At 40.6% G+C, this 22,644-nt stretch overlaps 1 protein-coding gene and 1 long non-coding RNA gene across 3 annotated transcripts in view; both read left to right on the forward strand.

Annotated features, from left to right (window-relative positions):
- The window catches only part of SYNE3 (spectrin repeat containing nuclear envelope family member 3), a 66,866-nt gene extending 47,059 nt beyond the window's left edge, over positions 1 to 19,807 (forward strand). For both annotated transcript variants that reach the window (XM_050336472.1, XM_050336470.1), the window contains exon 18: positions 8,849 to 19,807. In XM_050336472.1, the coding sequence (XP_050192429.1) occupies positions 8,849 to 9,046 (198 nt within the window). In that variant the 3' untranslated portion in view covers positions 9,047 to 19,807. The remainder of the gene's footprint in view (positions 1 to 8,848) is intronic.
- LOC126651012 (uncharacterized) overlaps positions 1 to 22,644 on the forward strand; it is a 292,912-nt gene that overhangs the window by 160,891 nt on the left and 109,377 nt on the right. The gene's annotated exons all lie outside the window — the stretch shown is intronic.

Below are 22,644 nucleotides of genomic sequence, written 5' to 3' on the forward strand. Positions count from 1 at the left end.
TCAGTTGTTTACCAACTTACATTACAGAATTCCCAAATGTTAGGGGCTCTTTGTTGTTTGTCTGGTCCTGCCACATCTGTGCCTTGCCAATGCTCTCTCTCTACAGTAGTGACGGTGCATGGTGGTGAAGACATCTCGCTTCCCAGGACACCTGGTTCTTACTCTCCTTTCAGAGATGTGTCCTTTTGTGGCCTGCCATGTTGTGAAGTATTTGTAGATTTTCACCAAGGAGATAGCTCAGAATGGTCTTCTCAGCAGATATAATTTTACCTCCTAACTGAAAGGTAGTAAGAGAGAGAAATTTGCTGAGCAATAGCATAATGCAACCAATTTTCAGTATCTTCCTGAAAAATGTTTTTAACACTACTGTAAAAAAGCATGGTAAGAAAAACTCTTCAAATTGTTACCTCAAATTGTATTAGTTTTTGAAAAGTAAGCCATCACATTTTTGAATTATTTAAATAAAATGCAAACATTATTCAAATTATGTATAATGACTTCTGAAATTCAAGAAAAGTTTGATCTTGACTTGAGAGAAGTCAGTGGTAAAGCAGCTGGAAACATACATTGTTGACATCATAAACTAGCTTTTGATGTCAGTAACTTCTACAAGTTCCAGAACATTTTGTCTTTGTTTCAATTTTTATTCTTTCTACACTCATTTTAGTTAGTTTTATTTCAGCTTGCAAGGATGAGTGGAAGCTGGAAATTGGGAGAAGTTGCTTTACTTTTCTGCCTTCCTGAATACTTGCAGAAATCTGAAGTTTCCTACTAAATTTCAGATATACTGATTAAAATGTCATCCAGCTACCAGCTGCTGAAAACTCTCCTAAAAGTAGTACAGCATTGCCCTTAAAACACACAGCAGTGCCGATGGCAAGTTTAATATGAGTCAGCAGTGCCCTGGCAGCCAGGAGGGCCAACCATGTCCTGGGGGCATCAGGCAAAGCATCACCAGGTGGTCGAGGGAGGGGATTGCCCTGCTCTGCTCTGCACTGGGGCAGCCTCACCTTGAATATTGGGTGCAGGTTTGGATGCCACAATATAAGAAAGACATTAAGCTATTAGAGAGCACCCAAAGGAGTGCAACGAAGATGGTGAAGGGCCTTGAGGAGAAGCCGTGTGAGGAGTGGCTGAGAGTACTTGATCTGTTCAGCCTGGAGAAGAGAAGACTGAGGGGAAACCTTGCTGCAGTCATAACTTCCTCATGAGGAGAAAGGCAGAGTCAGACACTGATCTCTTTTCTATGGTGACCAGTGACAGGACCACAGGGAATGGCCTGAAGTTTTGTCAGGGGAGGTTTAGGTTGGATATTAGAAAGAGGAGTTTGTCACCCAGCAGGTGATTGGATACTGGAACGGGCTCCCCAGGGAAGTGGTCACAGCACCACGCCTGCCAGAGTTCAGGAAGCGTTTGAAGGATACTTTCAGGCACATGATGTGACTCTTGGGGAAGGTCCTGTGCAGGGCTAAGGGCTGGACTCCATGACCCTTATGGGGGTCCCTTCCAAATTGGCATATACTGTGATTCTGTGTGGTATATTTGTTGGGACAACTTGTATTGCTTACGAGTATATTAAAAACTGGTGGAGTATTCCTGTGGTTTTAATTTAATTCAGTTAAATTCAGTGAGCAGCTCAGTCCCTCCCTTTAGCCCCTGTAGTGAGATAGGGGAGAATTGGAAAGGTAAAAATTCGTGAGTTGAGGTAAAGGTAGCTTAGTAAGTAAAAGAACGAAAGAAAATAAAACAAGTGATAGAAAAAAACCCCAGTGGCTCATCACCAGCAAACTGATGCCCAGCTAGGGCAAGGGCAGACCTAATAAAATTCCCTCCCTTTTTACTGCTGAGCACAAGATCCAGTTGTATGGAGTATCCCTCAAGTCAATTGAGGTCAGCTGTCCAGGCTGTGTCCCCTCCCAACTCCTTGTACACCCCTAGCCCCTTTGCTGGTGGGGTGAGGTGAGAGGCAGAAAAAGCCTTGGCTCTGTGCATGCACTGTCCAGCGAGAACTAAAACATGGGTGTGTTATCAATACTGTTTTCAGCACAAATCCAGTACATAGCCCCATACAAGCTGCCCTTTTAACTCCATCCCAGCCAAAACTGGTACAACTAGTTTAAAACCCTCTTACCCTGTATTGAACCTTTTTCAAATGGGGATATTGCAAAGGGATATTCCATGCCATGCAGTATCATTCTCAGTATTTGAAATGGGGGAGGTGGCTGGGAGGAGTCAATCACTGCTGGGGGACAGGCTGGGCATCAGTCAGTAGGTGGGAAGCAACTATGTTGTGCATCACTTGTCTTTCTTGGGTTTTATTTTTCTTTGTTGTCTCCCTTTTCATTAAAATTATATTATTATTATTGTTTTTATTATTATTTTATTTAGATTATGAAACTGTTCTTATCCCAACCCACAGGTTTTACCAGTTTTTCCAATTCTCCTCCCCTTTTCTCTGGGTGAGGGAAGGTGGGCAGAGGAAGTGGCTCTGTGATATTTAGTTGCTAGCTGGAGTTAAACCTCAACAACTGTTTATATGCTGAAGATGGGACCAAACCAGGGACCTTTTGTCCTTGCTTAGGTCTGGAGAATTATAGAAATCAGTGCTACTTAACAACTTGTTCTATGACGTGCTTCTCCTAAAAATGTATCATGTTGTATATGCACACAGAAGCTAACCTTTATAAATCAGCTTGTGTCACAGTAGCATATGGCACAGCAATTAGGTCTAAGTGACTTTGCAGCAGAAATATCTGCTGTATGTGACTGCTGAAACCTCAGATACAAACTGCTGGCTCTTCCTTGTTTTCTGTTTCTTTTACATGAAGCCTTCATCAAAGATTCTAACTTATCATCCAGATGTGTTGAAGGACCCCAGAATCCCACCTAAGGAAGAAAACAAATCTTTAATTTGCCTATATACTTATTTACATACATACACTTAGCTCTTCAGAATCAAGAGGAATGTTAAGGTTGTGAAGTCAAGCAATCTGAAGATAGAAAATGTCAGAGCTAAAATTGCTTGTATGACCACAGTTAACCTCCCTTCAACACATTCATTCTGGTAGCTCTTTATGAGATGGAGAATGATAAGCACAGGACTCAGTGGGACCCTGGCCCTTCTTGCTTATTCCTCACTGCTGGTGGCCTAATCTGGGCAGTGTTTGCATTTAGGAAAATATGGTTCTGAACCCAGTGGCTCACTGTCCTTTTGCAGAGGCCATAGAGCCTCTGATCAACAGGATCCATCTCTTAGTCGCTGCTGTGGTTTGTGGGATTGTGCTTTGCCCAAGAGCCTGTTGGATGCTCAGTTCTCTGGTGACAGTAGTATCCAACTCTCCCAAATTAATTCCCTCTTGAAAGGACCAGCTGTGATTTGCAGTATGTTGTTTATCTTAGAGAGGGACACTCATGACTCTGAGTTGAGAACTGATGAGGAGCACATCCCCAAACTATCTCACACTGAGGTAAAAACCCAGTTTGGTTTGGTTTGAGAGAGCAGCCTGTGATTTCCCTGGAACTGATCTCTTCTTGTTGGCAATAATCTGTCTCTGTGAATGACAACTGAATAAGTATCCAGTGGGATCTCAAGGGGCAGAAGCAAATGGCCTGTGTAGGTTTGTGTAGGTTCACAGGGAAACTGGACAAGTATCTGGAGGAAAGCTTCCCTGAGTGTTAAACAGATGTATAAGCTGCATCAGATTGAGGAAACTACCTGAGCTGAAAGTAACTGGAGGCTGAGAATATTAAGGAGAAACTATTTATCCTTGCCTTAGCACCTATGCATCTATGCCTGTTGCTGCAGAATAGAGGATACTTGGGCTGGGATACAGCACTGGCATGTGGAACAACTGCTGGTGTCTCTGCAGACTGTCTGTAGGACAGTAGGGCCTTGGTCTCTACCCCTGGGGAGAGCAGGAGTTTTCAGGCAGCAGTACATTTTTCAGGAAATGCTCTGAGGTCAGAGGAATAAACCCAGACTAAATATTTTTTCTCTGCTGGATCACTGAGTCAGTGGTGTAGGTATGATTTTTGTCAGGCACACTGGTGACATACAAGCAGCAGCAAAACGCCACTAATGAGCTTGGTATAAGATGCTATATTGCTCTGCTCCCTCAAATAGCTAGATTAACTGTGTGTTTTCATATACCCTGGAACATGGTCAACAGCAAACTAGGGAGAGCACTGATTTTTAGTAAAACACTTCAGCAACTTACACAGGAATATTATGGAGCAAGTTCTAAAGTGCTTTTCTGCTGTTTCCCATCCAAGTGATTTTTCACAGTGCATTTGGTGAGGAGTTATTAACTGCAAACAGATTTAAGTTCTGAGGACTCCCTAGATCTAAACCGATGCTTGTCATTCAAATGCCCCAACATGAATCAAGTACAATTGTGAATGTTCACAGCCAGTGCAGTTCATTTGGTAACAAGCATGCATTTAGCATTACACAAAATGCAGCCCTCCACCCCTTGACAGTCCTTGCTTGTCCTGGTATTTTGAGAGAGAAGGGGGAGGACATTTATTCTTGATGGTGAACTTTAAAAGTATATTTTCTTTTTAAATGCCAACCTATTCCTTTTCCATGTGTGTTTCAAAAATGTCTCTGACACTTTGGCTCAGTACCTAGGTATTCCAGCTGTTATTCTAAGATGGTGGAAATTAAAGTTCTGTTGACTTCCCTGGAGCTTTGCCAGTTTTTCTCAGAGGAAGATTTGATTTCAGAATATTTTGTGGAGCCTAGATCTGACATATGCACTGCAAGCACTGTGGGTGCTGGGTAGTAACTGTACTGCTGCCAGTAGCTGGAGTGATTCGGGAAGGGAAGTTTCACGGTGTAGCAAGGGTTGCTGTTCTGACCCTTGATCTCCTATGCAAATTAAGTATTCAAACTGTCTATTGCAAAGGTGGAACTATGTTAGACTGGCCTTTTCTAATGCAGAATGATGTGCTAAAGGGTTGGGAATGTGGTCCAGATTCCAGATCCTTGATGACTTTGAGCCCAGGAGAGCAGAAGTTTGAACCTTGGCTTCCTGAATTTCCTGTTGGTGCCATAGTGTCAGGTCACCACAGCCTGAAAGCATCTCTTTTTCATGTCACTGACCTAAAAAAATACCTTAACTAAGTAAAATTGAAGGGCTGCTTTTTACACAGAGGGGGAGTCAGTGCTCCAAATCTACCCTGCTTTTTCCAACTCTATTGTCTTTCCTATTAAAAGTCACTGTGTTTCCTTCAGAATTTTTTTATCCTTTAATGCCTGTTGTAATACTACAACAAAAAGATATCACCAATTGTTCCAGCAAGCACAAAGTAAGAACTAATGTAGGTTTCATGTCACAACAACCTTGGCATATAAGTAATGAATCCATTTGTAAGGTATCTGCTGAACTCCATGGACAAGTAGTTCCCAATCCTGACTATATTTAGTTGTCTCTGTGCATAATCCTTCTGCAGACACCGAAGTTAATGATAAATCTCCTATGTATTTCAGTGTGTGTAGGTTGGGGCCCTTATATATTAAGGGTTTATTATTGCAAATTTGCTGAAAGCACCAAACCCTCACTACTCCTATGTGCCTCATTTTTAGTCCTGCAGAGACATCATAATACCATGTTTGTGATAACTGAGTCATTCCCATGACAACAAATGGAGTCAGAAATACAAGATTCTGACCTTCCTGTGTGATCAAACAAAACGAAGAAGCTGGGGCAAAAAAGAAAAGTTCATCAAACACAAATGCCTATAAACCCAGCAAGCAGGTGGGAGAGAAGCAGCAGATAAAGACAAAATATTTCTCCTTCTCTGAAGTTCTGCCCCAGGGTAAATGTCCCTCCACAGGTTTTTTTCATGCTAGGATCTGCTATGGTTAGCATAAGTATCTTCCCCTGCAGAAAGCTCCAAGGAGAGCAAACAGTAGCTTGTTAATAAAGCCACTTCACATTAATTCTTTCTGGAGGATGAGCTGTGAAAAGCAATACAGTTTTACAGGTCCTTCCAGTATATCTAAAAGCAAGGCACTTAAATAGCATTTCAATTTCATCCCATTTCTTAGAATTGCATTAGTAGTCTTTGCTGTAGAAATCCAGGCAGAGTCAGTGATGTGCTCTGAATCAAATGCTGTATTGGTAAAGGAATGGGGGTAGAAAAAATGTTAGTGGCTAACTGGCAGTGTGGTCATCGCAACAGCAACAGACCTGAGTGACCATAAGATTTCTGCTCCCTGGGCTGTGGCAGGAACGGACAAGGCACAAATGGATCAGTCCACATTTCCCACTAATTCATAGGCACAAAGAGATAATTGGGAAGAGAGGTATTGCAGCTGGTCTGGCAATTAAATAATAGTTTTAGGTTAAAGTAGCTTTCAAAACCAATGCTAAAAGATTGACAGCAGTAAAACAAAAGTTGTAGGTGCTGCTAGGAAGACTGGCAGTCCTCACAACTGTATCAGTGGGTGATGGACTTCTAATTCTCACTTTGTGCGAACATTTTTTGAGACTTCCAATCATAATGAACCATTGAACAGTCAGTCACAGGATCCCACGCTTTTAACAACATCAGCATTAAGACTTACTGTGCCTTAGTGGTATAACAGAGAGCATGGTTTGAATTGTACTAAGGCAGAGGTAACTCCAATCTGATCTTGCACTGACAGAACTACAACTGATAACACATACAAAAAAAAATGTGCTCATGGCTTCTGACGTATGGAAAGGGTCTCTTTCCATATAGATGGGGCACTATGATAAATGTATTTTCCATATGGCTGTATATTATGGATGCAGTGAAGAATTTAGAATGAGAAATGGTCAATGAAAACAGAGCTGTCGATGACAGTCCATTGGCTTACACTGACTGTACCAAGGAGTGGCTGTTTCTTGGCGTTACAGAGACAAGCCCAGACAGGTGGAACCAAGAGTTGTGGCTGCTGCCCTTATGCATAACAGATTTAGTGTTGACTGCAAACAAAGAATTCCTGCAGGATCTTTTAGCCCAGAGGCTAAGGAAATCCAAGGGAGATTAAAGAATGTCAGATCTGGACTCCAGGAGTAGAAAGTCCCATTAATACAGCTACTTATGCCTGATACTTCAAGAACAGGTCAAAGCAGTAACAGAGGATTCCTGCTAGACAGGTTGGTAAAGCTTTGATTTTCTGGGTGAATGATCGCTGTACCCAGGGAACTTGCCCAGTGGTGCTCAAAGTCAGTCTCCCTTACTTCCTGGCATGTACACTTCAGCCACTGACAGTTCCAGTGTTGGGGATCTGAGTTTTCATTGGCCTCAGCAAGCAAATTACAACCCAGATATCGTGGGCCAGAAATGGCAGAGCAAGCAGCTGTTGCTCTGCTGCCTCTACATCTGCCTGACACAATAATTAAATCTCATCAGCCATTTGGTATAATGGAAGCAAACCAACTACAACAGAAGGATTTTGCAGCACAACTGTCTCATGATGTGTAACTGCAGCTATATATTTGTCTTCATCATTAATTCTGTAAGCATTTATATAGCACTAGAAGGGACTGAGTAATTTAGAAAGCAGTGGAAGAGATTGTTAAAAATAGCAAAAGGCATAATTACTTTTTTCTATCATCAATCTCCTCCTTATCTTCTCTGCTGACGTTTCCCGTGGACTATGCACGATGATGCTGTAATGGGACAAAGGCATTGCCTGCTAAGCATCCCATAGGGGCCAGAAGCCCTAATTTTGCTGCAGCACTGACATTGCCTGTGTCTTGAACACAACAAATTCACTTTCTTTTGTGGACAATGTGGGTCCCACTTCAGTGGATGTTTTGTACTGATATTTGTGATGTAGGCTGGTACCTAATGCTGTAGCTGCGTTAAAGGCTGCATTTATGCTCAGAGTTTAATTCCTTGTTTGATGAAATGAACAGGTTATCTCTTCTTCAGGATTCCCTTACAGATAGTTGACTTGACCCCTTTTATTTTTTTTTTTTTTTGGGAAACTCATGTAGTGTAGCTTGTTGTCAGGAGTTACCCAGGAATCTTGCCAGTGAAAATCTCCCTTCTTAATTAAATTTTTTTGAATTCTGTAGCCCCAAATTTGTTATCTCCTGGTCATGCTAATCCAGATTAGATTCATGAGATTAATTGAGCTACTCTAAATTTGCACCAGCATAAAGAAAGTGTATTGGGACTTCTTTGTGTGTCCCTCCCATGAGTGCACAACAATAGATGTGACTTTATTGTCTTCTTCACTGGCAGTGTTGTGTTTCTCTCATTCTTTTACATCATATAAAATTTTAAGATGGGCCTAGTAAGGTATAAGAGGTACTGAGTCAGGCTGCACTACAAGGCCTTTTTTCTGACCTCCAGCCTTGTAGATTCCAAAGCCAGGATCCAGAGCATGTTGCAGCTGGGGAGAAGACTATGAGCTGCATGAGCTGCCAAAGCTCCTTCCTGCTGACAGAGAGCAGAAGGCTGGCTCCTCTCTTCCAGGCATCAGCATTCTCATTTTACTGACTGAAGAATAATTAAAGCTGACCTTCTGTACCATATGCTGGCTGGGAAGGAACCAGTCAGCAGCTTGGGCATGAGCATTTGTAACCACCACTTTGTAACTGGAAAATGGACTTGGAAGCAATTGTTTTCTACTAGAAGGTCAGCAGTGTTTTCCTTTTAGAAGACAATGGTTTGCCACAGTGAATTCTGGAAGATAGTGAAATATTTTCCTGAAAGACATAACTTCAGCATGCCAAGCACCCAGGATGGGTCCTAGGGCAAGGACAAGGGTTGTTCAGACCCTCTACTCAGCAGTTTGATGTAATTGAAATGGGTGTCCCCAGTACTTTATTTTTCTGAGTTCCCTTTGGTTTGTGTCTTTCAGAAGCGCTCTGGAGGCGTGTGCTCATACCTGCATCGAGTGTGCTGGGCGGCACTGCCATTGCAGCTCCTCCTCTTGCTCCTCCTGCTCCTGGCCTTCCTCCTGCCACTGGCAGAAGAGACCCACAGCTGCACACTGGCCAACAACTTCGCTCGGTCCTTCAAGCTGATGCTGAGATACGAGGGCCCACCCCCAACCTAACTTCTTGGCATGGCACGAGGTGACGGGCAGAAATACAGACTCTTTGTTTTTAACAATTGCAACTATTGTAGATTTTAGGGCTTCTAACAAGGCTGTCATATCAACTGGATAGGTCACATAAGTGCAGCATAAGATTAGTCCAATTTAATCAGGTATTTGAGCAAAATTAATATTTTTACAATATTTTATTATTATATTTATAACATGTATATAGAGACTGTCTATGTGTATGTATGTACATATATGTATAAATGCATATCTGTGGTCAAACTAACATACATCATCCACTCATCCGCTGTTTTAAGGATAATCCTGGGATGTTTCTGTTTCTGCCATCTTTCAGCAAGCAAAACTGAAGGATGGTTTTGTTGTGGGGTTTTATGGGCGATTTTTAAAATCAGATTCTTGTTGTTTACAACTGAAGTCAGAGCACGTGTGGAAACATGTGGGCACACACCACAGTGCAAACTGGAGAGCAGATACAGTAGGATCAGTTTTGAATACAGTGGTTGACATTCAGCCCAAGAAAGATTTGGACTATTCAATTTGAAATCTTGAGCTACTTTTTCAGTATCTGGGTACAGGGATTTCAGAAGCTAATGGAAATGTCGCTACTGACTTCAGTTGGAGTGGGGGTGGACCTCCTCTTGTTCTCATTTTTTACCAGATTTCTTCTCCAATTACTGTGTTCTCTAGCCCACCTGAATCAGGAGAGGTAGAATACAGTAGGAAGAAAGTTGAGAAAAAAGAATATATTTTTTTAGCATCTCTTTAGCAGGATAACTTTTTAAAATTAGGTCATCATTTTCTGAACAAATTTGTGAGCACTGAACAAAACCTTGTATCATCTGTCTTGCATATAAAAAGCAATGGGGTTTTCTCTGTTGTTTGTGGGGGTTTGTGGTTTGTTTTTTGGTTTTTTTTTACTTTATAAAGAGGCATTTAGTAACGGATCATAAAGCCTGAACAGTGGGATGCAGCCTGCCTCAGTTTCAGCAAAGCAAAAGTCACAGGTACTTTAATAATGCCACCCTGGAAACACAATTCTTTCCTAGGATGCTTTTATATTAATGGTTTATTGAAATGATGCAAACTGATTGTATCAAAGAAAGTCAAGTATAAGTTTCCATTTAGTCTAAACTCTAAAATTATGACAACTTGTCATTTATTTACCTAACCTTATGCCTGATTTATCAAATTTTGAATGTACATTTTAACATTGCCTTTTAATGTAAAAGCAATTCTCACCTTATTGTGATGAAGCCATTCTTAGTGGTGTTTTAATTAGTTGGTTTCTGAAAGAAAAAATAATTTCTACAAATGTGTGCCATTTTTGAGAGCTAACCCATATTGTCTCATGGTTTTAGCCACAGTAGTAATCATGAAAAAAAAAATTTAACAGCCTCCTGGCTGTGTTGCAGGAAGAACTTGTCTTCTGAGTATCAGTATGGGGTATTCTGTGTTGTTTTCGAAGCAAGTTCCAAAATAATATAAAATCTGTCGTGCAGCTAAATTATGTAGTAGCTGAGAGACTGAAGGTGGCAGTCACTTATTTAACAAAACCATTAAAGTTTTGCTAAAGAAGCAAACTTGGGTAAAATAGGGAGGTGGAGCAGCAAGGAGCTCATTATAGGCACAGAATGAGGGAGAACAGGCAGTGTGAAAGAGGAGCAGCTAAACATAGAGAAGAGAGGTGTGCAACAATTTATAAAGCCTAAGAAAAGGAGTCACAATTAACAAGAGGACAAAAATAAAGGCTCTGTGGAGGAAAAATCTCAGAATCTTTTTTTGGTTCCCTCTCCCTGCTACAGTATTGGTACTGCTGCATATTAAACAGCTTTTCTTCAGTAAGATTTAAATGTGGCAAGTAACAGGGACACTACCAGTGTTCTGAGGAGACCCTCTCACTGTCTTCCTAATAATGCTTCTGACTACACTGGGTTTACCAATGTTGGATTAAAATGCCAAAATTCTGCTAAAAATGTAAAGGAGAGTCTAAGTTGAAGGAGATGGTGAAGGCAGTCAGAGCCCAAGGATGGCATGAGGAGGAGCTGAGCTGATGTGGATTGAAACTTGACTGTCTGGGGGTATCAGAAGAGCTCTCAGAGCAGGCAGAGGGGACTGGAAGCAGAAATATGAGGAGACTGGATAACTGCTGAGCAATAAGACATGCACATCAGGAAGGAAAGGAAAGCCTATGATTTCTTTCATGACAGAGCCAGATCTTTCTTTGCAACTGTTCTTTCTGGTGGCAGAGGACATACCTCTTCCTCTGCTCTGATTATCTGTGCAAGTGCCATGCACATTCCAACACCCTTCCTCTAAAAATTGCTGTCAGCCCTAAGGGAAGAAACCCTTGAGGCTGCCCAGCAAGGAGCTAATAATGACACACATCTCATTTCAAGTTAAATCTTCCAGCAGAAAAGAAGTGTGGGGGCAGAGGGGCAGTAACAAAACCAGCTCTGTGTGATTGTGGATACGTGTAGGTGTGCACACACTTTTTTGTGACGTGGCTACATTGCACTTCTCTGGGTCTTGCTGAGCTGTTCCAGGTGATGAAAGTAAAATACCAGTGAGAAAGTAAAAATAATGAGGAGTAATAAAGCTGCAAGTGGAAATCAGTAGGGAGATAGAAAAGTTTTTTCTATGAAAGCACAAAATCTCACATCAGGTTTCTTTCTGCCCAGCCTGTCTGATCTGGGTGATTTGTATGGGTTCACGGATGCATTTGACACCACAGGAGTGTGCAACTGGGGGGAAAAATTTCTACACAGAGGATTGTAAGAGAACAACTGCATCACCACCTTGATGTTTCAGTTTGTGGCAGGTTTTAAAAAAAAAACCAACAAAAAACAAAACTAAATTAGAAACACACTTTTGCTGCTGGGATTGCAATCAATTTATTCTGTAGGTCCCTTGTCTGTAATCTTGGAAATTTTTGCTTTAAATCTCAGTCGATCCATTCTCATTAACTTAAGTAATCTAAATATCTCACATAAGTGATGAATATTTCTACTTTTTTGCCATGAAAACTATTCAAAGAAGAGGACTTTAATGTTCGTGTCACTAAAAACAATTTAATTCTTCCATAATGTCATTGATGTTACCTGTCCAAGGCAGGTATGAGATTTTTCTAAGAAAGAAAGAAGTAAAAAAAAAAAAAAAATCACAAAAGTATGCTTGGAATATAAATACAAAATTTACTTTCTTTTTTATTCTCTTGTGATTTTTTTTTCTGAAGTCAGTGATACTGATTCCTGGAAGTGTATGTAAATATTAATCAAGTCAGTAATTGGAATAATGAAAACAAACTACCCAGTCCAGCTTCCAGGAAACTGTACAAATCTCCGATTCCTCAAAACACAAACTAAATCATACTGTTTCCAAATCAGTCCTGAAAATCTTGAGCACAGTTCTTTATCTTTGCTCACAGATGATTTGGTGGTTATACTCTCACTTTTGAGCCTATAAAATCCCCAGCTCATACATCTCTGACATCCAGTCATAACTGAGGTGTGTTATAGCTCAGGTTCAGACTGGGGCCACTGCCTTAAGACATCCCTTGCCAAAACCTGGGATGCACAAAATAGATAAGAGTCCAAAACTGAGGACTTGCACTACTTTACCCCAATCCAGATCCAACCACTGTTAAAGGATACTAAAACACTCTAAAATATATCAAATATATTTGAGGTTGTAAATTGTTTGTGCACCTGGTTCAGGCCATGTAGCCTGTACTCCATGCAGATACCCTGTCTGTTCACAGAGCAGAGCCCTTACAGGTCTCTCCCAGTTCTTTTGCCTGCACTGTTGGACCCAGTGTTTGATTGACCATATTAATGACCCTTCAGTGTTGAAGGCAAAACCCTGCACTCCATTGCCCATGCGTTACAGTAAGAATTCTGCACAGCCCCAAAGGCACACTTCAAACACAACCTTTGGCAAGAAAGCAAGCCTAATTTGTACATTGTAATTGATTTTGAAGCCAGATGCTTTCAACAGAATTTTCCATGACAGCAGTACATTGAGGTGGAAAATTGCTGTTGTGCTACGTGTCTATTAACAGCCCTTTTTCTAATTCCAGCTAGCAATTTAAGTGGTATTAAATATCATTTATATATACCCTCTCCAGAAATCCCTGTATGAAAAATATGTTCAGTTCTGAGCATACACATTATAAATGTTGTATTCCTCTGCTAGCACTGAATCTCCAGAGCAGTCATGTTTTCTACCAAGTGCTACCTTATTTGTAGTGACTGAGATACTAACAAAACTCAAACATTTGAGGCTGTAAATAAAGCTACTAGCCTAACTAGTAAAACCACCTAATGATCACTGAATAGTTTTAAGAGCTTTCAGAATGGCTTTACACTTCTCCTTAATCCCTTTTTTTGGAATAGTTGAAGACCTCAGAGAGAAGAAATGTGTCCAAAAAATGGCCATCACTAGATAGACAGATGGTAATCTCTGCACGTCAGAAGAAATAGCATGGTCTCTATAGCTGCTCTAGGACCTCAGGAGTTTGCTCCATCTGATCTCCTCTTCAATATTAAATAGGGAATGTTTTACTTTGATGTGTACATACACATCTCATTAGCACTAAAGAGATTTGAAGAGTCAGTTCATGTACAAGAATTCTTTTAAATTGTGTCGACAAGATTTCCTCTTTTGTTCAAAAAAAATTTAAAACTGCTGTGTGACAGAGATTCCCAGAGCAAACAAAGCCTTTTGGAATAACTGAACATTACAGACTGAAATTAAATTGTTCACCATAGGAAACTGAAGAAATAGTTTTACCTTTCAAGAAATGCTGGTATAAACCCCCCAATAAACATATCTTTGCCAGGCATCACATCTGTCTTTCAAGTCATAGATTGTGTACCCAGCTGGCTGTGAGAACTGCTTTTGGAGACTTTACTATCCATTGGACAGTATCACTTGCTAGTGTGCAGCTGAAAACTCATGTGCCCAACCAACTATATCAGCTTCTTCTAGAGTCACTGGGGGCTGTCGAGGATATTCTTAGCAGTTCTCAGATCACTGACCTGCTCTGAGCCATTACAAGTTTATTGCATTAATCGATCTGTCAGTGTTTGGCAACTCTGAGAAACCAGTTTATTAAAACACCAAAGATAATATTTCTGTTACAGACAACATGATTCAATCAAAAACCACTCTTGTTGCTTTTGCCATATTTAAACAAAGATATCTGTTGGTTATACTGGAATATAAACAGTTTAGTTGTAGGTATTGGGTAACTGTGTTGGACAAGGCATTCTGACTTGTACATGTCTGTTTAAGAATTGTGGGTTCATGTTGCACTTGTTCCATGGTAAAACAACACAAACCAAAGATTCTTGAATGTAGCATTTAAAAAAACCAAAACCAAACAGCAAAGCAGGATAGAATAATCTGTCATCATCAATCAGTTGATTTTTTTATTATCTCTTTGTTATTATCTCTTGTCTATCCAATTTAAAATATGACTATGTGTCTACAAGAGAGTCATCAGTAGATCTGGGAAAAAAGGAGTATATATCAGGAATATACCAATTCAAACAGTAGCCTAACTGGCACCTCTGTTCTCTAACCTGCTTCAGCAACTGCCAAATTTTACCTCATTGTACTGTGAGCCAAACACCCTCCTCTTACTAAAGCATGGGTATGATAAAACTGCCCAGGTTAAGGTACAACATCCCAGTGGAAGTAGCAGGAGACATTAGGTGTTCAAAAGGCTGCCTGATATCTTGATGCAAGAGAGGAACTTGTACAGCTGGCATAATGAGAGCAGTCCAGGACTAATGGCACAGGAACAAGGGCTTGCCGTCCTGCCTTGCCAGACAAAATTTTGACAGTGGCCATCGGTTTCATGTCCTTGACTGTGGAAGGAGGGTCCCCTCAAGGTGATTCACTCTAGCTGAGATTTGAGCCCTGGAAGTAGCTTTTTCTTTTCGTTAAATACAGAATAAACTGCTAAATTAAACCCCTCAGTGACAGATTAATGGTAGGTGGTGGGCCCTGATGCTCCAGGAAAAGATACAGGAAATGCTATTGTAGATAGAAAACGAGTCATGATGATCTCTGTTCAATCCTTAGGAGACAGAAGTTCATTGTAGAGCTGAAGTGGGAGTTTTTCTGTTCCTTCGCAAGTAAATGTCAGGTGTTGTCTTTAGTCTTCTGGATTTTGGGGGTGAGTCTGCTCAGTGCCTTGCTGAATGCTAGTGGCTTTCTGGCTTCAGAGCTGTTTATAACAGTAAGCTCCACATTCTTCCTATGAGTTGTGTGGAAAAGGTAATCCCTGAACTGGTTTTGAATCAGAAACTTCTTGTTTGAGGGGTGGGCATGGTTTGATTTTCCTTCTTTGGCCCCTTTGTGTTGAATCCAAGGAAGCAGAAAGACCAGCACTACCCTTTCCAGACCATACATTGTCTTTCCTTCTTTTATGAGAGCAGAGGAGGTTTGGCTTTGTCTCCTTTCCAAAGTAAATGTTACCAGTCTTTTATGCTTTTTTTCCTGTTACAGTTCTTCCAGTCCCTAGATCGTTCCTCTTATGATCCTAGATCATTTCTCTGAAGTGTTTCCAGTGGCATTTCTTCCTCAATACCTAGAGCAAAAAATCTGATCCGGTTTCAATAAATTTAAATTCAGTAAAATTTTCCTCCACTGCAGTTCATCCTGCAGATGCTCTGCCTGTTTCTACTGCCCCCTATGTCAAAACAACCTTCATCACTATCTGAGGGGACTCTGGTCCTGGCCAGCCATCTCTTCCAAGTCTCCTGGCTGTGTTCTGCCTTCTGTTTTGGCTCAGGAACTGCCCTTAATATTCACATCTGCAGACAGGAGTATGAGGGTGTTGCTTAACAAACAATTATTAATAATGAAAGCCTTGCTATTAGCATTGTTCATATCCTGCCCAGACCCTTTTCTCCTCTCTAAGCAGGTTTTGATGTATAATCCAATTACTGAGTGCAGAAAATTGCCCCTTAATCAGTGCAGACGGGCGGTGTTTCAGTTTCAGCTCTATTATCCTCACATTGTCACTGCCAGTGTAAGTGCTCACATGTGCTGCTGGGCTGGGGCTGAGTGCTCCAGGGTCTGTGCCCTTGAGCTGCCAGGAGTGTTTGAATACATACACCCTAAATAAGCCAGGACCCTTTTCTTGAGCAGGGAAAAAAAAAAAAAAAAAGAAGAAGAAAACTAAAATGGGCGCTTTTAACAAACTGATTTCACAACTCATTTATCAAGCTCTATAGCAAACCATTTATTTTAGCTCCTTTTTGCTCCATCAAAAGCTGTGTGTTAAAAGGCAGAGGTGGATTTTGAGGGGCTGGGAACTGATGGCTGCAGTGCCACCAGCCCTCACCAGCACCTTACCGAGAGGCCTCCCGCTAGAATTCCGGGGTGGGAGCTGTAATTTCTCCTGAGGTGAATCTCACCTTCAAAATCAAATTATTTCTTTTGTCAAGTCTAATAAGCATTGAACACCACAGACTTTGTTTCACTACAGATATGAAAGAATGCCTCTGTAGAGTACTTTCCATTGCTATGAAATACATATGTATGTATGTGTATATATGTGTGTATATATATATGTAATGGGGAGTGTAATTATTGTTCTACTTAAAGAAAAGTGACATTCCACTTCAGTGTAACTTGTGCAGCTTTTAAGAGAAACTGTGTCTTAAAGGGAAGCTGAAAGGGTTTAGAGGTATATGTTTTAATGAGCTTTAATAAGCTCTGAGTTTGAGTTTCAGTCTCTAGGGCAAAAAGCAGCCAAGATGATTTTCCCATCACCTTCCCAGATCACACCCTGTAAGAATTTAACCTGGGAGGCACTGCTTGAGCACTGGCTGTTCCTGAAGGTATTTGAATGTTGCATGTGCTAACTGTGTGTCTGTCCTCAAATGTAAGCCTCCGTTTTGTAGATGGGCTTGACTGGGAGGTGAAGGACACACCCTTGTTTTGCTCCAAGACCCTGATGGTAATTTTTGCCTCAGCAGATATTTTCTCTTTGATCAGTGTAACTCCTTCTGGTTTTTTAACTTCTAATTTGTGTTAAGTAAGTTTATCAGGTGATTCCAGGAAGGCACACTCCATCTGCCCAGCATCAGAGCTTCCCTTCCAGCAACATACCTTCTTCTCATTTATTTACTTGACTGTACTGGACCACTGTGAAGCAATTACACAAGCAATAACGCAGGTGTTGCATTTTTCTGTCATTGCCTTTTGTAAGATGCTCTCCGTTGACGTTGAAAAGTGGTGGGAGACCCAGAAGCTGCATTGTTGTTTACTTGCAATATAACCAATGCACAGTGTTCCTACAGAGGGCCTGTCCTCACTCCTTAGAGCAGCTGGCTGTCTCAGGCCCAATTTAATTCACAAGGCTGGATTATAAACAGTTTTGGATCTCTTCACCAACACTCAATCAATCTTGCTTCCATCAGTTTTTGTGCTTTTGTTTAGTTTCGAGCTAGAAGAAAGTTTAAAGAAATGTGCTAAGACTCCCATGTAGGGTGAGTAAATATCGCATGTGTTTCACAAAAATTACAACAAAATTAAGGGATTTGTTCTCACATTGAACAGAACTAATAAGAAGTTCTAACTGAAGTATTAAGAAGTTATTAAGAACAGCCTGGAGAGAAGTTTCTGCAATCAAATTGTTCTCTGCTTTTAATTTAAAAATCAGCAAATACAAATGAGGTATGTTTTGCCACCTTCTTTTAGAAGTGACCTGAAATTAAAATTTGAATCCTCCCTAACAGGAGGTTTATTGCTGTGGATCTAAATTGCACCAGTATGTCCCACGTTAGATCACCCGCCTCTGGGCAGAGGGAAAACCAAAGGCTGTTCACAAGAGAAACTCATGTTATGAATGGTTTTAAAATTCCTTGGAGCTCCTATCCACTTCCAAATGTCAGTGATGAGAAGGATCAGAAACCTTCCTTTGAACCCTGTCATTTTGCATGTTGAAATCCTGGCTTGAATTCAGGTCTCCACCTCAGCTTCTTGTAAATGTTAATATTCAAGTAGAACAAAAACCTTAGAGGCAATTACAGCATGAACATCTCTTCTTGTTTATGTATAGTAGCTGATAGCAGAGTCTGCAATAATAATCTGTGTTTATACATGTGCTGTTTAATGTAACAGTTGGGTACAAAATACCTTTTAACTGTCACAAGAAAATAACTGGATTGATGTCACTTTTTGCTTGTATGAATATAATTATTTGCCTTGCAGGGACCAGCTCCAGTTTTGTCATGTTATTTATGATTTTTAAATACAATTGTGATAAATTAGGCTCGTTTCTAAGATAAACAATACTGGAGCCAAGCAGCTGCCTCTGTACATGTGCATGTTATCACAGCTGATATCAAGTCCAAGTCAGACTCCTTGTCTTGCTTGGACCTTTCTTTAACCTTTCTGGCTTATTCAGGGAAATGTGGACCAGTCTATTTTCTTATTAAAAATATGGCTTTGTGAAAAGCTGAACTTATTTTTTAAATCCTTTCTTTTCTGATTCAGAAAGACTGTAACAATCATATTTTTCTAAACTGCCTATTGTTTGTGTTGGGAAATGATATACAGATATATATTTTACTCTACAGATTTCCATGTACTTTCAGAACTCTTTGTTTTCATATATATCTTCCTATTTGCTAGAATTAGCTCAAAAAGCTATAAGCTTCTGTATACTGACTCTATGAAGTTCTATAAAAATGCAGTTGCATAAAAAGACTGACTTTATTTTTTATGTAAATTGTCAGAGCTAAGTCATCCTTAGTGTTATGCCACATGAGATGTATGGAAAGAAATCAGGTCATTGTTTTGAAGGCTGGACAGCGTTATGTGACACTTCCTAAAAAGTCTTGACTGAAAGTCAGGAGAATTTACATTAAAAATTGTACCATTTTGGGTCCTGATTCTATAGTTTTTTCACACTGTTTGGAACCTTATTTCAAAATTAGAGCTGTGGAATTTCATGGGAAACATCAAAAATAAGAGCCTATGATGTGTGAATTGCTGTGATAGAATAAGGACCTTTTCCAGTGAAGAACAGGGCCTTTTAACTAGTTAAGAGGCTATGTTTCCAGTGTTTCAGGACAACTTTTTGTGTTTTTTTCTGAGCTGTGGACTCCTCCTGTTTATTCTGGATTTACTCCATAGCTGAAATGCCAGATTAAATTGATTGAAGCCCCATGTGCAGATGAACATAATAGAAAGCTGTGGTGAAATATTGCAGAAAATGGCCTGATTTCCTTCTTCAGAGCCATAGTTAAAATAACTCACAGCCTTGGCTTCTTTGCACCTGTGAAGCAGGGGCCCTTGCTTTGTACCTCAACTGTGGTGTAACATGGAACGATTTCTGCTCTCTGCCTGGAAAATACTGTCTATTCCTCATCCTTGTCAAAGCATAATATTTTCTCAATTAAAAAAGTCTGATTCTTCAAGACTCATCCAGGAGTTAAGGGGCAGCTGGAACCTTCTGTGATCTGACCACACTATTGCAAAAGTTTATCCCTCGGTGACAAATAAAATATGATGTAACTTTGCTGTTTGCAAGGAGGATAAAGAGACTGGAAATTCATCACCCCAAGCCCTTGTGACTCTTCTGTGATGCTCCACTGTTACCAATGAACTATGTTGAATCAGATTATAAAATCAGAGTATTTTATTGCATGTGTCCTTTTTTGAAATAAAAATATAGTTGTATTTGATGTTGCAATTATAATGAAGTAAATAAACACGTGCATTTCTTTTTAAGGACTTTGAAATTATTCTGGGGGGTGGTTGCACATTTTTGCTGGGCTTATTTCTTACCATCAGAGTATTTGGACTGACCTAGAAACAGCTAGAGCAAGTGAAGCAAGGATAAAATTTTCTGCTGCCTGTGTCTGTGCTCAGGTGAAACTGGAAGATGATTGTACTCAATGTACCTACTCCACTCTAGTCCTTTGAGATTTAATAGAAAATGTCAGCTTTTCCTTCAGTTGTTTAAATAGAATTCTGCTGGACTCAAAGAAAATGTGAATTTTGCTAAATCATATTATGATTCAGTAGGATTTCTTGTGGCATTGGTCTGTGACACTCTCTGTGGAGTTCCCCTCAATCCCAAACCTGCTAATTTCAAACCTGCTAAGACAAAGAAGAGGTTTTTTGAGACCCTCGGGTTTGAAGTTAATACCAACCACATATAGCAAGCAAGCAGTGTATCAGCATAACCACAGCTGATTTCTCTGAAGAGTAATCACTGCAGCCATCTATGTATGGATGCACAACTCTCATTAGCATCCAGGTAATTGCTGGTTTCTTTCCTTTATGAAACAGAGACTGCCGGGATCCCTGACATCAAAGGGTTCCACAGGCAGTTATTTCTGGACAAGTATAAAACCACTACAATTTTTTGGTGAACCTGTGGGCTGGGTTCCCTGTTGTTTTTATGAACACACTGAGCTTTATCCAGGTCTTTGACTTCTCTCCAGTATTTGGACCATGTGATCTTGTGCTTTCCTATGACCTGTGTCCTGCTAAGCCCCCAAAAGTACAAATGCAGACACTTCAGCTGGTCATGGCTGTGTCAAGGTCAGAGCAGCAGCCAAATCCCTCCCGGAAGAGAATGGGGTAAAACAAGCCCAGGGCTGTAGGAACAGCAAACTGTCATGGTGGGACAGTTGCATTCCCATTAGGGCTACGACTGATGCACAGAAGAAATTTCTGTTCTTACAGGTTTTTATTTTTCCTTTGCAATGCCTTTTTTCACCTTGCAGTTTATTTTTTGTGGAGCCAGAAAGTAGGCTGCTTTGTGTACATCAGGGTTCTTCTGGAACCAGCAAAAAAACTTGGGCTTCATCTTGTCCTGGACACTGTACAGAGACCAGGGAAGACCTTCATCCAGCAGGGAGAAAAAGTGCCTACAAACAAATAAAACAGCTCATACTTATATGGGGAATGAATATTTGTTGACCAGAATCAGCGTGCAAACAACTCTACAGCTGATTGGTGGGAGCTGGGACAGTCAACAAGAATTATTATGAACACTTTTAGAGGACAATGAGTTACTCTAGGCAGTTATAAATCTCTTAAGTCATATATTACTGGAGAAACACCTGTTTCAGATAGCAAGCTTGCTGCTCCAGGATGGAAGTTTAGGTTGTAGCAGCAAAAGGTGGCAAGTTCAATAAATAAGAATAATAGAGTAAGACCTTCAAGTGGAGTAAATCAGTGCAGCTTCATTGAAGCTGTTGGAACTAAGTCAATTTACTGCAGTAAGAATCTGGCTAGTAGTCAACAGGGATTTTTCAGAATGTTTAAAACCTCTCCATTTAGAGAGTTCTCCTCTGCCTTAGGCCTGTGCCCTAAATCGTATCCGCATGAAAGTCCTTGCTGGTGTAATGAGGTCATTTCGGATGTGAGTGTTCATTATATGCTTAGGTAAATTAAGGGGAAAAAATACATCATTAGCAAAGTCTTAAATAAAGGATGGAGCAAGGTTAGCGAGTGAGAACTATTTAAATAAAATCAATCTCAGCCCTGGAGAGTTAATGGGGAGTGGCTTTCTGTGGAAAAAGGCTGATGCTGTGTTGATGCTGCACAAAGAAGCTGAGCATTACAGCCATGAGGAATTAAAAGCAGGGACTGAGGTTTTTTCTAGGTTAATATTTCAAGCTTTCTAAATTTCATTCTGTGACTTACCATGAATGCAGCCTAGGTTTCCAACTTCAGAAAAATGCTCTGATAAACACATATTGCTGGAGCAAATGAAACTGAAGGCTCATCCGGTTTTACCGTAGCACTCGTAGTATTAAGAAGGATTGTAATATAATCCTCTTCAATGAATAACCCTAACAGATGTTATCAGAGTTGCTCTGTATGAGCTGTGGACCTCTTGCTAGAACTCCCTCTGTGGAAGTCCAGTTCATAAATTGTCCTAATGGGCTGCCTGCCTCGTCCTGCTGCTGCCTCGGCATGAAAAGGAGGTGGTTACCAGCGGCCTTGAAAGCCGGCATTATTCCCATCTGTTTTTCATTACAATACTGCTAAATATTTCATGCTTTTTGTTTTACAAACAAGTAAGAGCAGAACTAATCTTTTTGTTTAATGTTCCTTGATCGACGTTTCAAGGAGGAAAAAAAAAGTTTGGGGTTTGTTTTTTTTTTTTCTTTCCTTCAGATCTCTGCAAAAGCTTTTAATGGAAGATAGAGCAGATTTCCGTCGACTTTTCTGGTGGGCTTTTTATGGCACCATTGATACAGGAAAAGATACGGGAGAAATCCAGATGATGAATGTGCTGTTCAATCAGCTGGGATTTCTTTGCTTGCGAGGAGATAACTCGATGAAGTGCAAACAGAGACAGGGAGCAGACGTTGACTGCTTGTCAGCTATATAGAGAGCTATCTCTGGCTGGGGCTGCTGGAAAACACAGCAGCTATTAGTCCCCCTTTGCCCTTTCACAGCGCCCTGTCGGAGAGTCCCCAAGCACTGCAGCCAGAGCCATCCATTAAACCAGGGGGCAACTAGTCTGTTTAATTACCTCTCCTTTACAGGGAGGGGGACAACAGCTCTGGGAGGATTCAGCTGACATTTTAACCTCCTGGTTCCCT

Source organism: Myiozetetes cayanensis, unplaced genomic scaffold, assembly GCF_022539395.1.
Source record: "Myiozetetes cayanensis isolate MyiCay16 unplaced genomic scaffold, myiCay2020 scf6-25, whole genome shotgun sequence".
Lineage (NCBI taxonomy): Eukaryota > Metazoa > Chordata > Aves > Passeriformes > Tyrannidae > Myiozetetes > Myiozetetes cayanensis.